The sequence below is a fragment of the Myotis davidii genome, unplaced genomic scaffold (assembly GCF_000327345.1).
Source record: "Myotis davidii unplaced genomic scaffold, ASM32734v1 scaffold848, whole genome shotgun sequence".
NCBI classification, from domain to species: Eukaryota; Metazoa; Chordata; class Mammalia; order Chiroptera; family Vespertilionidae; genus Myotis; species Myotis davidii.
This window is the reverse complement of record NW_006298983.1, coordinates 337,776-352,244: the sequence shown is the minus strand read 5'-3', so window position 1 is coordinate 352,244 and position 14,469 is coordinate 337,776. Positions and strand designations below refer to the sequence as shown.

General features: G+C 37.7%; 1 protein-coding gene across 1 annotated transcript in view; it reads left to right on the top strand.

Annotated features, from left to right (window-relative positions):
- Window positions 1–14,469, top strand: part of LRRC63 (leucine rich repeat containing 63) — a gene marked incomplete at its 5' end in the record, with an annotated part of 105,747 nt that overhangs the window by 17,032 nt on the left and 74,246 nt on the right. Inside the window, 2 exons of the mRNA XM_006774589.1 lie at window positions 3,945–4,105; window positions 12,598–12,696. Of these exons, the coding sequence (XP_006774652.1) occupies window positions 3,945–4,105; window positions 12,598–12,696 (260 nt within the window). The remainder of the gene's footprint in view (window positions 1–3,944; window positions 4,106–12,597; window positions 12,697–14,469) is intronic.

The window sequence follows — 14,469 nt, the reverse complement described above, 5'->3', positions numbered from 1 at the left end:
AGTTTTTTTTCAGAAAACGATGTTGGACTTTGTTAAATGCCTTTTCTGCATCAATTGATATGATTATGTGATTTTTGTCTCTCAATTTGTTTATGTGATGTATCATGTTTATTGATTTGTGGATTTTGTACCAGCCTTGCATCCCTGGAACAAATCCCCATTGGTCATGGTGTATGATCTTTCTAATGTAATGCTGAATCCAATCTGCTAGAATTTTGTTGAGGATTTTGGCATCAATGTTCATTTGGGATATTGGCCTATCATTCTCTTTCTTTGTAGTATATTTATTTGGTTTTATGATTAGGGTAATGCTGGTTTCATAGAAGGAGCTTGGAAGTGTGCCTTCCTCTTGAATTTTTTAGAATAGTCTGAGAAGGACAGGTTTTAGTTCTTCTTTGAATGTTTGGTAAAACTCCCCTGAAGCCGTCTGGTCCAGGCTTTTGTTTCCTAGAAGATTTTGATGACTGCTTCAATTTCCTCCTTAGTTATTGGCCTGTTGAGATTTTTTTATTTTTGTTGATTGAGTTTTGGAAGGTTTATTTTTAAATGAATATGTCCATTTCTTCTAGGTTGTTTAGTTTGTTGGACTAGAGATGTTCATCTTATTTTTTTACAATCCTTTGTATTTCTGTGTGGTCTGTTGTTATTTCGCCTCTTTCATTTTTGATTTTGTTTATTTGGGTTCTCTCTCTCTGCTTCTTTGTGAGCCTGGCTAGAGGTTCATCAATCTTGTATATCCTTTCAAAAAACCAGGTTTTGGTTTCATTGATCTTTGTGTGTGTGTGTGTGTGTGTGTGTGTTGGTCTCTATTTCATTTATTTCTGCTCTGATCGTTATCATCTCATTCCTTTTGCTCACTCTGGGCTTTTCTTGTTGCTGTCTTTCTAATTCTTTAAGTTGTAGAGTTAGATAATTTATTACCAGTTTTTCTTTTCTTTTCTTTTTTTTCAGGTAGGCCTGTAATGCTATGAACTTTGCTCTCAGGATTGCTTTCACTGTGTCCCATAGGTTTTGGATTGTTGTGTTTTCATTGTCATTAGTTTCCAGGATGTTTTTAATTCCTTATTTGACCTTTTTGGTAACCCAATCATTGTGTAATAGCATGCTATTCAGCCTCCAGTGTTTGAATTTTTTTATTGTTTTTATTGTTGTTGATTTCTAATATTATGCCATTGTGATCTGAGAAGATGCTTGATATGATTTAAATCTTCTTGCATTTGGGGAGACTTTGCCTGTGACCCAGTATGTGGTCTATCTTTGAAAATGTTCCATGTTCACTTGAGAAGAATGTATATTCTCTAGCTTTGGAGTGAAATGTTTTGAAGATGTCCATTAAGTCCAACCGATTTAGTGAGTAGTTTAAGATTGCTGTTTCTTTGCTGATTTTTGTCTAGAGGTTTTATCTAGTCATGTCAGTGGTGTATTAAAGGCCCCTTCTATGATTGTATTGCTGTCGACCTCTCCCTTGATATCTTCCAGAAGTTTTTTTTTTTTTTTTTTATGTATTTGGGTGCTCCTGCATTGGGTGCATATATGTTTACCAGGGTTTTATCCTCTTGTTGTATCAATCCATTTAGTATTATGAAGTGGCCTTCCTTATCTCTTGTTATGGCCTTCATTTTGAGGTCTGTTTTGTCAGATTAAGTATTGCTACCACAGGTGTTTTTTTTTTTTATTCCCATTTTCCTGGAAAATATTTTTCCATCCCTTCATTTTCAGTCTGTATGAGTCTCTTGTTCTGAGGTAGGTCTCTTTAGACAGCAAATATATGGGTTATGTTTTCTTATCCATTCAGCCACTCACTGTCTTTCAATCAGAGCATTTAATCCATTTACATTTAAGGTTATTATTGATAGGTACTTGTTTGTAGCCATTTTTATTTTTTGTGCCTATGTTTCTTCTCCCGCTCCGACCCCTTTTTTTTTCTTCTTTTGACAACAGTTGCTTTAGAATTTCTTGCCTTGCTGGCTTGGTAGTGATAAACTCCCTTAGCCTTTCTTAAACTGTGAAGCTCCTGATTTCCCCTTCAATTTTGAATGATAGCCTTGCTAGATAGAGTATTCTTGGGTTCAGTCCCTTGCTTTGCATCACTTTATATACTTCCTTCCATTCCTTTATGGCCTAATGTGTTTCTGTGGAGAAATCATTTGATAGTCTAATGGGAGATCACTTGTAGGTAACTTTCTGTCTCTCTCTTGCAGCCTTTAAGATTCTCTCTTTGTTGTTAACGTTTGCCATGGTAATTATGATGTGTCTCAGTATGGGTCTTTTTGGATTATCTTGTTTGGGACTCTTTGTGTTTGTGTGAATTTTTTCTTCTCCAAGTCAGGGAAATTTTCTGACATTATTTCTTTGAATAGATTTTTTAGCCCTTGCTCTTATTCTTGTCATTCTGGCACCCCTATAATACGTATGTTGCTTCATTTCATGTTGTCCCAAAGCTCCCTCAGGCTCTCCTCCTGTCTTTTGATTTTTTTTTTCTCCAATTACAGTTCAGATTGGGTGTGTTTTGCTTCCCAGTCTTCTAATTCACTAATTTGGTCCTCTACTTCCTTAGTCTACTTCTGAAAGCTTCCATAGTGTTTTTTACTGTACCTATATCCTCTTGATTTTTGCATAGGTTGTTGATTTTCTCATCTGGCTGGTTTATGAATTGTATGACCCTTATGTTGAACTCTTTTTTCTGACATTTTTCATTCCTCTGTTTCATTTAGTTCCTTTTCTGGCAATTATTTTTCTTTTCTTTGGGGGTTATTCTCCTGTCTCCCCATTTTTTGCTCTCACCGAAGGATCTAGGTGTAGAGTCACACAGGGCCTGTGGCTGCAGCAGTAGGCTTGGTGGTGGGTGGTGTGGTTGCACCTCAGGTGGTCGTGGTGCTGTTCCTTACAGTTTTTCATGCAGTCACAGGCCACGGCTGATCCTTGAGCAGGTGCTGTGGAGGCTTGAGTCCTGGTATCTGTGGGTCTGCAGCCAAAGCAGCAGGTCCCTAGCCGGAGTGACTGTAGGGTCCCGGTGGTGTCTGAGAGCACTCTGGGTGGAGGTGAGGCTGTGCTCCCAGTCAAAACAGCTCTCCTCTTCAAGACGGCGTGACCTCTGCAGCCAAGCTGGTCTCCTCAGGAGTGATTACAGTAATAGCAAATGCTGCCTGGCTAGGTGAGCCCGGTCCACCAGTCCCTGAAAGTCCTTCAGGATCTAACTGTCACACACACATACACACACACACACACACACACACACACACACACCACATCCACACACTCCCCTTTCTCTCCCTTACTCCTCACACTCTCTTCCTCACTGCCATCCTTCTGGCCACCATCTTCCAATATCTGTTATGTCTTCTTTATGTATTGTCCCCTTTATCTTTGCAAAATGTCCAATTTTGCCTCAAATTCCCTTTTTATCTTGAAATGTATTTTGTCAGATATAAGTATGGCTACACCTGCTTTTCCCTGGAAGCCATTTTATTGGAGTATCATTTTCCATCCTTTCACTTTGTTATATGTTTGTCTTCGTACCTGAGATGTGTCTCATGAAGGCAGCATATATAGCTGGGTTTTGTTTTTTATTCAGCCCACTACTCTGTGCCTTTTAATTGGTAAGTTCAGTTCATTGAGAGTGATTTCTGATATATGAGGATTTTAATTTTATTTTTTTTCTGGTATTGCTGTATCTCCATTGTTTCTTTTCCCTTGTGTTTCTTTTTTTTTGTTTCAGTTTGATGATCTTCTATGATGTTTTCCTCCATTTCATTTTTTGTTGCTAGGTGTTTCAGTTCTAGATTTTTTGTGGTCATCATTAAGTTTATGCAAAAGAAAGTTTCATGTATACAATAGTGCTCTTTCCTCTGAGTCCATCTTATCTCTATTCACCAGTATAAGTTCTTTCAAATTTCACTCTATGTGATAACACATTTGTTTCATGTACTGTTTTGTTTATTTAGGTATTATTAAACCTAGAAAACCAGCTGAGTCAGAGGAAAAAGTTATTCGTGGTGAAGGTTTTAAGACTGTTGCAGCAACACAATATGAAACAATAGCAGCAATGACCAACCTGGCTATAGTAAACTGTCAAATATATGGAAGAAATGCACTTAACCTTAAGGTATGCTAGATCTTTTTAATGGAATGTTTTGTTGTATTATCAATTATTTTGATAATACAATTCCTAACTGAAGTTAGTTTGCATAGTATTAAAGGAATCTTTCTTATTGCAATAGAGACTTCCCCAGGAACATATTAAAATTGCATCCCTAAACCTATCTGTCCTAGTTTACCTTCATCCCAGTTTTTAAAATTGCTCATGCCCAAAGCAATTATAATGATTTTTTTATTACTTAACATGATTAAAATAGTGGGATTCAGAATTATCATTAATTTATCAACAATTTTTGGCCTTTGTGCCAACTCTAATACTAGGCTAGCTTTTCACTGAATATAAGCCCAGTATAATGAATAACTGCAATAATAGTTACCATTTATTAAGCACCCACTATGTGCAAAGCAAATGTTAGCTTTCAAACTTATAATTCAGCAAAAACAACCACCTTATAATTTAGCAAAGTAGGTATTATAATCTTCATTTTACAGATGAGAGCACTGAAGTTCAATGAAAGTAACTTGCAGAAGATCACAAAGCAAGGAAGTGGCAGAGCTTGCGTTTGAACCTAAAACTCTTTGACTTCAAAATCTATGATCTTTTATATTAAAATATGTTTTGAAATAAGTTCATTAAAATTGAAAAAATAGGAAAAGTTGCAGGAACAGTTTCTTTGGGAAATTAAGGCATTAAAAAATGTTTATGTGCCTGGTTGGTGCGGCTCAACTCACTTCTTTTGCTGCCATCCCTTCACCCATGTGTACTCTCTCCTTTCCTTGGGATCTGAGATGCTTTTCTATGTTGACACCCTCCTCATTATTTGGGTTCTTTCATCCTGTGCTGAAATTTAATGACGTGTAGAATTACTCTCTGCCCTATTCAGATTATGATGAATTATGTTGGGGTAATCCTTTCCTGCCCACATAAATGTCTGTTGTTTTGGCTAATTTTAATATTTTCTCTTTGTTGTTGAATTTAAGCAGTTTTACTATGATGTTTCTAGGTGTAATTTGTTAAAATACTTATCTTCCTATAGTTCATAGCACTTTTTAAATATATGGATTCATATTGCTCATCATTTCTGGCAAAATTTTGTTAGTATCTCTTCAAACATTGCCCCTGCCCACTCTTTATGTTCTCTTCTTATTGGAATTTAGACACATGTATCTGAGGTCTTTTCATCCTGTCCATACTCCATTTCCTGTATTTTCCTTTTACTCTCTGTGCTTTATTCTGAGGTGTTTTTTTTTTTTATTACTTAAATTATAGTTCAATTTTATTCTCTTTTCAGTCAAGTCCTTGATTTTTGTTATTTAATCATCTAAATTTTTCATTTAAATATTTCGTCATTTAAATTTTTATTTTATTATCTAATTTCTTGAGCCTATTCATCAGTTATTTTTTAAAGATTTTTAAAATTGATTTTTAGAAAGAGAGGAAGGGAGAGGGAGAGAGAGAGAGAGAAAGAGAGAGAGAGAAACATCCATGGGAGAGCAAAACCTCAATGGGCTGCTCCCTACATGCCCTCCACAGGGAATCGAGCCCACAACCCAATATGTGCCCCAACCAGGAATCACACCAGCAACCCTTCACAGGAGATGCCCAACCAACTGAGCCACACTGGCCAGGGCACAGCTATATTTTAATACATTGGATATATCCAATATGTGGATTCTCTGTGGGTCTGTTTGTATGATCTATCATTAATCTTGATTTCTGTCCAATTATTGTCTTTTTTCATGTCTTTTTATTCTTGACTAGAGGCCCAGTGCACGAAATTCATGCATGGGGAGAGGGGTGTCACTCAGCCCAGCCTGCGCCCTCTCACAATCTGGGACCCCCTAGGTAGGGTCCCTAGGCATGGCCAGCGATAAGGGTCTATTGGGGCTTTCCTTCCCTTAGCTGCCAGAAGCTGGTCCCAACCCCACCACTGCCACTGCTTGTCATCTGTGTGGCACTGCACCTTCCCCCGCCCCCTCTGGTTGCCTCCCTTGGTGGGCGATAGGTGTGGGGTGCAATCTCTTGGCTGGTCTGGGCCTCTCTCTGTGAGGCACCACCAGCTGGGTAGCCTGGGCCTCCCTCTTTGGGGTGATCCATTGCAGAATCATCCCCCCTCCCCATTGATCACCCCACAGAGGTGGCCTGGGCCTCCCTCTGCGGGGTGATCATGGGGTGATGGCAGAGCCCCCTGACCAATCACATTGCACCTGCCTTGGCTGGCCTGGTGCCAGTGCATGTCATAGTGTGGTCGTCCAGAAGATCATCAGACAGTTGTTCTGTTGTTTGGTCATTCGGTCGATTTGCATATTAAGCTTTTATTATTATAGATTGCTTGGTAAATATTGTTTAGAGGGAGTTTGAGGACCTAGATGATGTTCTCCCAAATAATTTTTATTGTTGCTTCTGGCAGGCAGAGAAGTTAGGGAATATTCACTTTAATTTAGTCAGATGATAAACTGGTTTTATTCTGGGCTCTATACTTTGTAGAGGTTTTCTGTTAACCTCTTCTCTCAGGGCTGTAGCCTTTCAGCCATCTTATACTGTCTGTGGCCCCTCTTCCTTGGTATGTCCTGAATTCCATGTTTTGTATCCCTAGTCCAATTAGACTGGCTATAGTTCTATTCAGCTTCTTGATAACAGTTTTGGTTTAGGCAACTGACTTTTTGAGAAAAATAGTATTGAGTATTGTGTTTATCACTCTGAGATTTTCTTCTCTCTGGAGTTTTGGCTTATTAAGTTCTAGTTACCTTGGTAATTCCTAAGTCTTTGTTGTGCTATATTTTTTTTGTTTTTGTTTTAGTAGAAGAATTGTTTTGAAAAAAAGGTCAGTAGTAGAAGTGAAAAATCATTTTATCTAGTTTTGAAGTGAATTCCTTTAATCAGAGTTGTCAAGCTTTTTCTGTAAAGGGCTAGGTAGGAAAATTGGAGGCTTTGAGGGCTACATGGTCTCTGTAACAACTACTCAACTGTGTTGTGTTGTAAAAACATATTCATATACAATAGCTAAACTTGTGAGCATGCTGTCTTCCAGTAAAAATTTGTCAAGAAAAACATGGCCAACTATATTTTGCTACTCCCTTTTAAATGGAAGAAGAATACATCTTTTAAAAAGTTGATTGTATCTAGTCAAGAAAAAATTATTTCCACACTTATTAATATTATTTTTTAAAATATTGGACTCCAGAGTAGGATCCTGAGCTCTGTACAGTGATAGAAAAGAATTAGAAGTCATAATTTTGGGGGCTTATTAAAGAAACAAATTTTATATAAACAAAAACTTATAACTTATACAAATCAAATGTACTGGTCAATATTATATAGACTAAGTGCATAAATGCTTAAAAGTTACTAGAGCAATTCAAAAAAATTGAGAAAGCCTTCACATTATTATTTAGTTTTTTACATTCCTTCCATGACAACCACAGCATTGAAGTTCAAAAACAAATAAAGCTCTTTCAATCTCTCAATTTTTCACTTCTAGTCTTATTACCTTCCCTGTAACCCCTGATTTGGGCAAAAATGAATGGGATTTGAATCTGAAGATGCCCACTCAGTAGTCAGCATGACAGGATGACGGTCCTGCCTCCTGGCTGAGTCAGTTCCGTCACAAGCCCCCACTCTATTAATAAATCACCATGATATGCACTACTTCTTTCACATCCTTTATATTAAATTGTACACAAAAAATGAATGGCTCTATCATTTAAACCTATAATCTTGACTATTACCAATAAAGCCAAACTTTAATCTTCAGAGGACTTGAAGTTGAAGGTTAAAGTGCTTTTTTTTTGGTCTTCTGTTCTCAGGACATAAACCCTGACTTCCACCTCAGCTTCCTCATTTTCAAACCACCATTTGAAGTCCCCCTAATGAACCAGGCTGCTTCTCACTCCATCTGTACATCTTTCTTCTGGGAAGTTTGCCCTTGTAGAAAAAGTAAAATCTTGGTCATAAAAGTCAGTTCTAGAATAATAGCTCTCCAACAATTATTTCCATCTCCTTAGTAACCACTATATTTTACCATTTTTAAAGTGTACATTGAGAAAGCCTTTGCGTTATTATTTAGTTCTTTACATCCCATCCACAATAACCACAGCAAACAGATTTTATGATGGAATAGTGAAAGAGAGATCTAGGGTACCTGGGGTAGGCACGCCTAATGTTATATCCACAGTCCTAGACATTCACTCATTCAGCCAATATTTATTAAGAACCCACTATGTACCAGGGTAAACTATGTATCTCACTATGTATTAATGTGCAAAACAAACAAAAATGCCTATTTCATGGAGCTTATACTTTAGTGGGGTGAAATTATACAGTACACATAGTTATACATAGCCTGTCCTGTGGTGAGAAGAGCTATGAAAAAATAAAGCAAGTGGGTGGTCAGGGAGAGGTTGCTATTTATGATGGGTTGGTCAGAAAAGGCCTCTTTGTTCAAATGACTTATGAGTATACAGCTGACTATAAGCAGGCTGCTGACTGAGGTGAGAAAATAATTATTGGGAATAGATAAGGGGCAAACTATCCATGCAGATGGAATATAAAGGCACTAGTTATGTGCACACATTAAGTTGAATGATTCGAAACTGTAACAGACACATTTCTGCTACATAATTTAGTGTACCACGATTTCTGCCAAGAAGAGAAAAATGTTTAATACCAGAAAGAAATAACACTTACTTTTATCAACTACCAAAATGTAGACATCTATAAATATTAATATTTTATTAAAATGTCAGTCTTGAAACCAGTACTGTCAATTCCAAGATTTTTGTCATGAACCTTTCATTCTTACATAGTGTTTGCCATAGTCTAATGCATTGGCAACAATACCCCATTCACTGCAAGCTTAGGTTTGATCCTCATTAGAGTTCCTTGGTGCATTTAGTTGGTCACTAGAGATTCTATGATCCTTAAGAAACAAATTTAATGCTTCAACTTTCCTGAAACATTAAATATACTGGGGGTGCCAGTCATGTTTTAGTCAGTTCAGGTTGTTATGATAACATACCATAGATTGAGTGGCTTAAACAACATTTATTGATTACAGTTATCATGGTGAGAAAGTTTAATATTGAGGTCAGCTGATTTTGTTCCTAGTGAGAGCCCTCTTGCTCACACCTGTCTTCTTGCTGTATCATCATATAGCAGGGAAGAGGGAAAGGTGGAGGTAGGAAAAGAGAGAGGGGCACTCTGGTCCTCTCCTTTTTTTTTTTTTTTTTTTAATAAGGGCTCCACCCTTCATCAGGTCTCCACCATTAAGACCTCATCTAACTCTATTTCCCAAAGGCCTCACCTCTACAAAACATCACAATGGGAATTAGTGTTTCAACGTATGAATTTGGAGGGACAAAAACATTTAGTCCATAACAAGGGATAAGTTTTCCTTTCAGAAATTTGTATATTTAAGCAATAAATTTTATATAGGTGTCAGATTAATACAAAGAGAAATAGAAGTGTTGGTGGAAATGTGGGCTCTCAGTTCTTGACTTTATGCAGGAAAGATTTCACAGTATGAGTCCTGATGATTTTGAGAGTACATTTATTAAAGCTGGAGATAGTGAAACAAAGGAAGGACTTAAGATAGAAGAGGCAAGATCATAGCCACAGAAGTGAGCCTAGGCGGAGCTGCCTTGGCTCTTTGGAAACATGAGGAAGAGTTGAGCCTAGGTGTAGCTGCCTTGGCCCTTTTGAAAGAAAACACAGAAGCAGAAGAAATGAGCCAGCTGGGCTATGTGGATTCAGGAAACTAGTTACAGAGGCAAAAGAAGGGCCATTGACAACAGGTTCAGGGGGTTAGCCCAGGATGAGCTGCCTCCCTGTTGCATTTCTCCTGGGAACCTTTAGAGCTTACAGGAGAAAAAAAGCAGATATAAGCCTGAGGAAAGAAGTGGGGAAAGCCCATGGGCATAATTGAGAGAGAGAGAGAGAGAGAGAGAGAGAGAGAGAGAGAGAGAGAAGAGAGAGAGAGAGAGAGATTGAGAGAGAGAGAACTGGATCCTTTGCCTTAAGAGGTTTTATCTGTTTTCCAAAGACAAGAATTTTAGGGGAGGTCTCAAGGGAGAATCTTAATAGAATATTCATCAGCTTTTCAGGTGTGTCTTTAAAAGGTCATGGTCTCTACTGTTTGGTCGGCACTATGGTAGGGAGTCATTAGTCATTGATTAATGCTTAAGGGAGTGGTAGTACAAGGGAGAAGGAGGCAGGTGAGTCAGGGTGCAGTTTGAATTAGCTATCTGTCTCAGTTTCTCTATTCAACTTGCCAAGGAATTTTCCTGGCATCTTACTATCCTGCCTCAGAACTAGAGCCATGAAAAAACCCAGGTGGTGAACAGGAAAATTAAATATAAAATATATTTATGGTTTCATGATTTACATTTAAGTCTTTTATTTATTTTGAGTTTATTCTTGTGTCTGGTGTGAGTTGATGGTCTAATTTCTTTTTTTGCATGTACCTGTCCAATTTTTCCAGCAGCATTTATTGAAGAGACTGTCTTTACTCCATTGTACGCTCTTGCCTCCTTTGTCAAATATTAGTTGAGCATAATGGCTTTGGTTGATTTCTGAGGGTCTCTGTTCTGTTCCATTGATCTATATATATGCCTATTCTTGTGCCAGTACCAGGCTGTTTTGATTATAATGGCTTTGTAGTATAACTTCATAGACAGTATTGTGATTCCTCCAACTTTGTTCTTCCTCAGGATTGTTGCAGATATTTGGGGTCTTTTTTGGTTCCGTGTACATTTTTGGAGTCTTCTAGATCTGTGAAATATGCTGATGGTATTTTAATAGAGATTGCATTGAATCTATAGATAGCTTTATGTAGTATGGACATTTTAATGATGTTAGTTCTGCCAATCCATGAACATGGTATACTCTTCCATTTGTTTCTATCTTCTTCTGTCTCTTTTTTCAGTGTACTGTAGTTTTCTGAGTACAAGTCTTTTACTTCCTTGGTTAAGTTTATTCCTACGTATCTTATTTTTTTGTTGCAGTGGTACAATTTTTTAGTTTCTCTTTCTGAGAATTCAATATTAATGTATAAAAATGCTATAGGCAGCAAAATATGACATCTCTCATAGCCGATACATCTCCTGGGGCAAGAAAAACAAAGAGGAAAATAAACAAATGGGACTACATCAAAATAGAAAAAGTTTCTGCCAAGCAAAAGAAACCATCAACAAAATGAAAAGGGAGCCCATAATATGGGAGAACATATTTTCCAATACATCTGATAAGGGGTTAATAGTCAAAGTAGATAAGGAACTTATACAACTTAACAAAAGGAAGACAAACAATCCAATTACAAAGTGGGCAAAGGACCTAAATAGGCAATTCTCCAAAGTAGGCATATAGAAGGCCAATAGACAGGAAAAATGCTAAAAGTCACTAATCATCAGAAAGGTACAAATTAAAACTACAATGAGGTATCACCTGACCCATGTCAGAATGGCTACCATCAACAAATCAACAAATGACAAGTGATGGTGAGGATGTGTAGAAAAGGAAATCCTAGTGCACTGCTGGTGGGAATGCAGACTGGTGCAGCTACTATGGAAAACAGTATGGAGTTTCCTCAAAAAATTAAATATGGAACTGCCATTTGACCCAGTGATCTCACTTCTGGGAATATATCCTGAGAATCCCAAATCATTAATCACAAAGAATGTATGTATCCCTATGTTTATAGCAGCACAATTTACAATAGCTAAGATCTGGAAACAGCCCAACTGCCCATCAGTAGACAAATGGATAAAAAACCTGGTACATTTATACCATGGAATACTATGCAACAGTAAAAATAAAAAAGATCTCTTACCTTTGAAACAGCATGGAGGGACCTGGAGAATGTTATGCAAGGCATAATAAGCTAGTCAGAAAAAGACAAGTTGATATGTGGAATCTAAAAAACAAAATAAACTGTTGGACAACATAGATCCAAAGACACAGAAGCATGGAAGAGACTGTCAAATCTCAGAGGGAAGGCAGAGGTGGGTGGGTGGTTTGGAAGTGATTAACCAAAGAACTTATATGCATATATGTATAACCCATTGACACAGACAATAATGTGGTGAAAGCCTGAAGTGGGGTCAGATACAGGCTAGAAGGGGTAAATGGGAGGGTGGAGGTGAGAGGGAGGAGATACATGTAATACTTAAAACAATAAAGATAAATTTAAAAAATAAAATATATTTCAATATGTAGTGAACACTCAAAATGTTTGCTCATTATTAAATGATGTCCTGTCACACACATGTCCCTATAATTACTGAATACATAAATAGTTACTAGTATTTCTATCTGATTTCTAACTCTTACATATTTAAGAAATTATTATCATGACAGACTAGAATGAGTGGGAGATGAGTATAGGCTTGTTAGTGTATTGTGTCAACCACTGTAATTCAGAATATGTGATTTTTAAAAATCTTGTATAAAATATTTTATGTATTGTTAATAATTAACCTCTTATCTCTGTTCACTTTTTTTAGGGCTTTTTTATCCCGAAGTGTCCAGACTTAACACCTTTGGCTTCCCAATTGATATATCTTAACTTATCATTTAATGATATCTCTTCATTTCCCACAGAAGTAAGTCCATTTTTATTATTGTATAAACTTTAAGAAATTTATTATGAATAATAATTATTATAATAAATAGACACATGATATACTTGAGTTACTATGAAGTAAATATATTTTGGATTGCATCCCACAGGGCTTATTTTCAGAAGTATTAGAAGTACAGTACATCTTTCTTAGGAAGCCACATGACATAATTCACAAAGACTGTTATTATAGTCAGGCTCTTAAATATGTTCTCATAATTATACAATGTATATAAAATAATTTATCTATTCTTCTCACTCTGAATAAAACCTAAAATGAACCTATTCATGTGTTAATCAGAAGCTTTAAAAACACAGTTTAGTGACCAAGTAATATGAAACTATAACAAATTTTAGTTATTATGGGTCAAAATAGGATACTCTGCATAGTAAAACATATGTAGAAGTAGAGGCCCACTGCACAAAAATGTATGCACTTGGGGGAGGGGGTCCCTCAGCCCAGCCTGTGCCCTCTCGCAGTCTGGGACCCCTCAGGGGATAACCTTACACCATCTTCATATTTCTGGCTCCCTACACCATCTTCATATTTCTGGATTATTTTTTCTTTTTGTTGTTCTTATTGGGTATTTTTTTGCTTACTTATATTCCAAATCTTGATTCTCAACTCTACTATTGATCCCCTGTAAATTATTCCTTATTTCAGTTAGTGCATCTTTCATTTCTGACTTGTCTTTTTTTATGTTGATGTTCTCTGTAAGTTCCCTAAAGTTCTCATTAGGTTCCTTCAGCATATTTATAACATTGTTTTGAACTCAGTATCTAGTAGTTTTCTTGCTTCCATTTCATTTAGTTCTTTTTCTGGAGATATTTTCTGTTCTTTCATTTGTGACATATTTCTTTGTATCTGCATTTTGGCTGTGTTTGTTTTTATGTATTATGTAGATCTACTATTTCCCCTGGAGTTAGTAGAGTGGCCTTGTGTAGTAGGTGTCCTGTGGGGCCCAGTGGCTCAGCTTCCCCAGTCACCTGAGCTGGGCACTCCATGTGTGCCCCTGTGAGAGTTATGTACACTGTCCGATTATACTTGAGCCTTGATGTATGTTGGCATCACTAGGAGGAGTTGACCTCCAAGCCAATTGGATGCGAGGACCACCTGTGATTATAGTAGGAGAGCTGCTGTGCAGGAGCCAACCCTATGGAGCAGGACTTGCTTCATTAGGACTTTGGTGCTCACTGAGTCTGCCACCTGCTTGTGTCACTCGTGGAGGTGGTAGGATTGTAATCCTGTATGGTTGAAGCTGACTACCAGGTGTACTGGCTCTGGGACCTCCCAGGAGATGCAAAGTCAGCCTCTGCCTGTGCCCTGTCTGAGGCCACCCAGCATGAGCTACAAAGCAATCTGCAGATGGCTGCTACTTGTGTTGAGCTTGGAGGTGCCAGGGAGAGGCCAAGCTATGAACTAGGGTGGGCTGCACTAGTGTCAGGCCTGAAGGCCCTTATCGAGACATACGAGGCACACTGATGCCAGGTGCTGCTTGTTTGAGAGATTTTAGGAAATTAAAATGAGAGAAGAGAGGCCAGTTGTATGGAAAAGCCACTGGAAATGGCTTGAATGAATTTGAAAGTAAGGAGGGGTGGGGTCTCAGGGAATCACTGAACAAGTCAAAACGTATGAGCCAGATTGATGGAGATTCAGATATGGCACAGCTTGTCAGCTCTGTGGCAGGGAGGGTTCAGCAAAGGAACAATTGTCTCTACCAGAGCTTCTGTCTGGGAGAAAGCTGTCCCTCCAGCT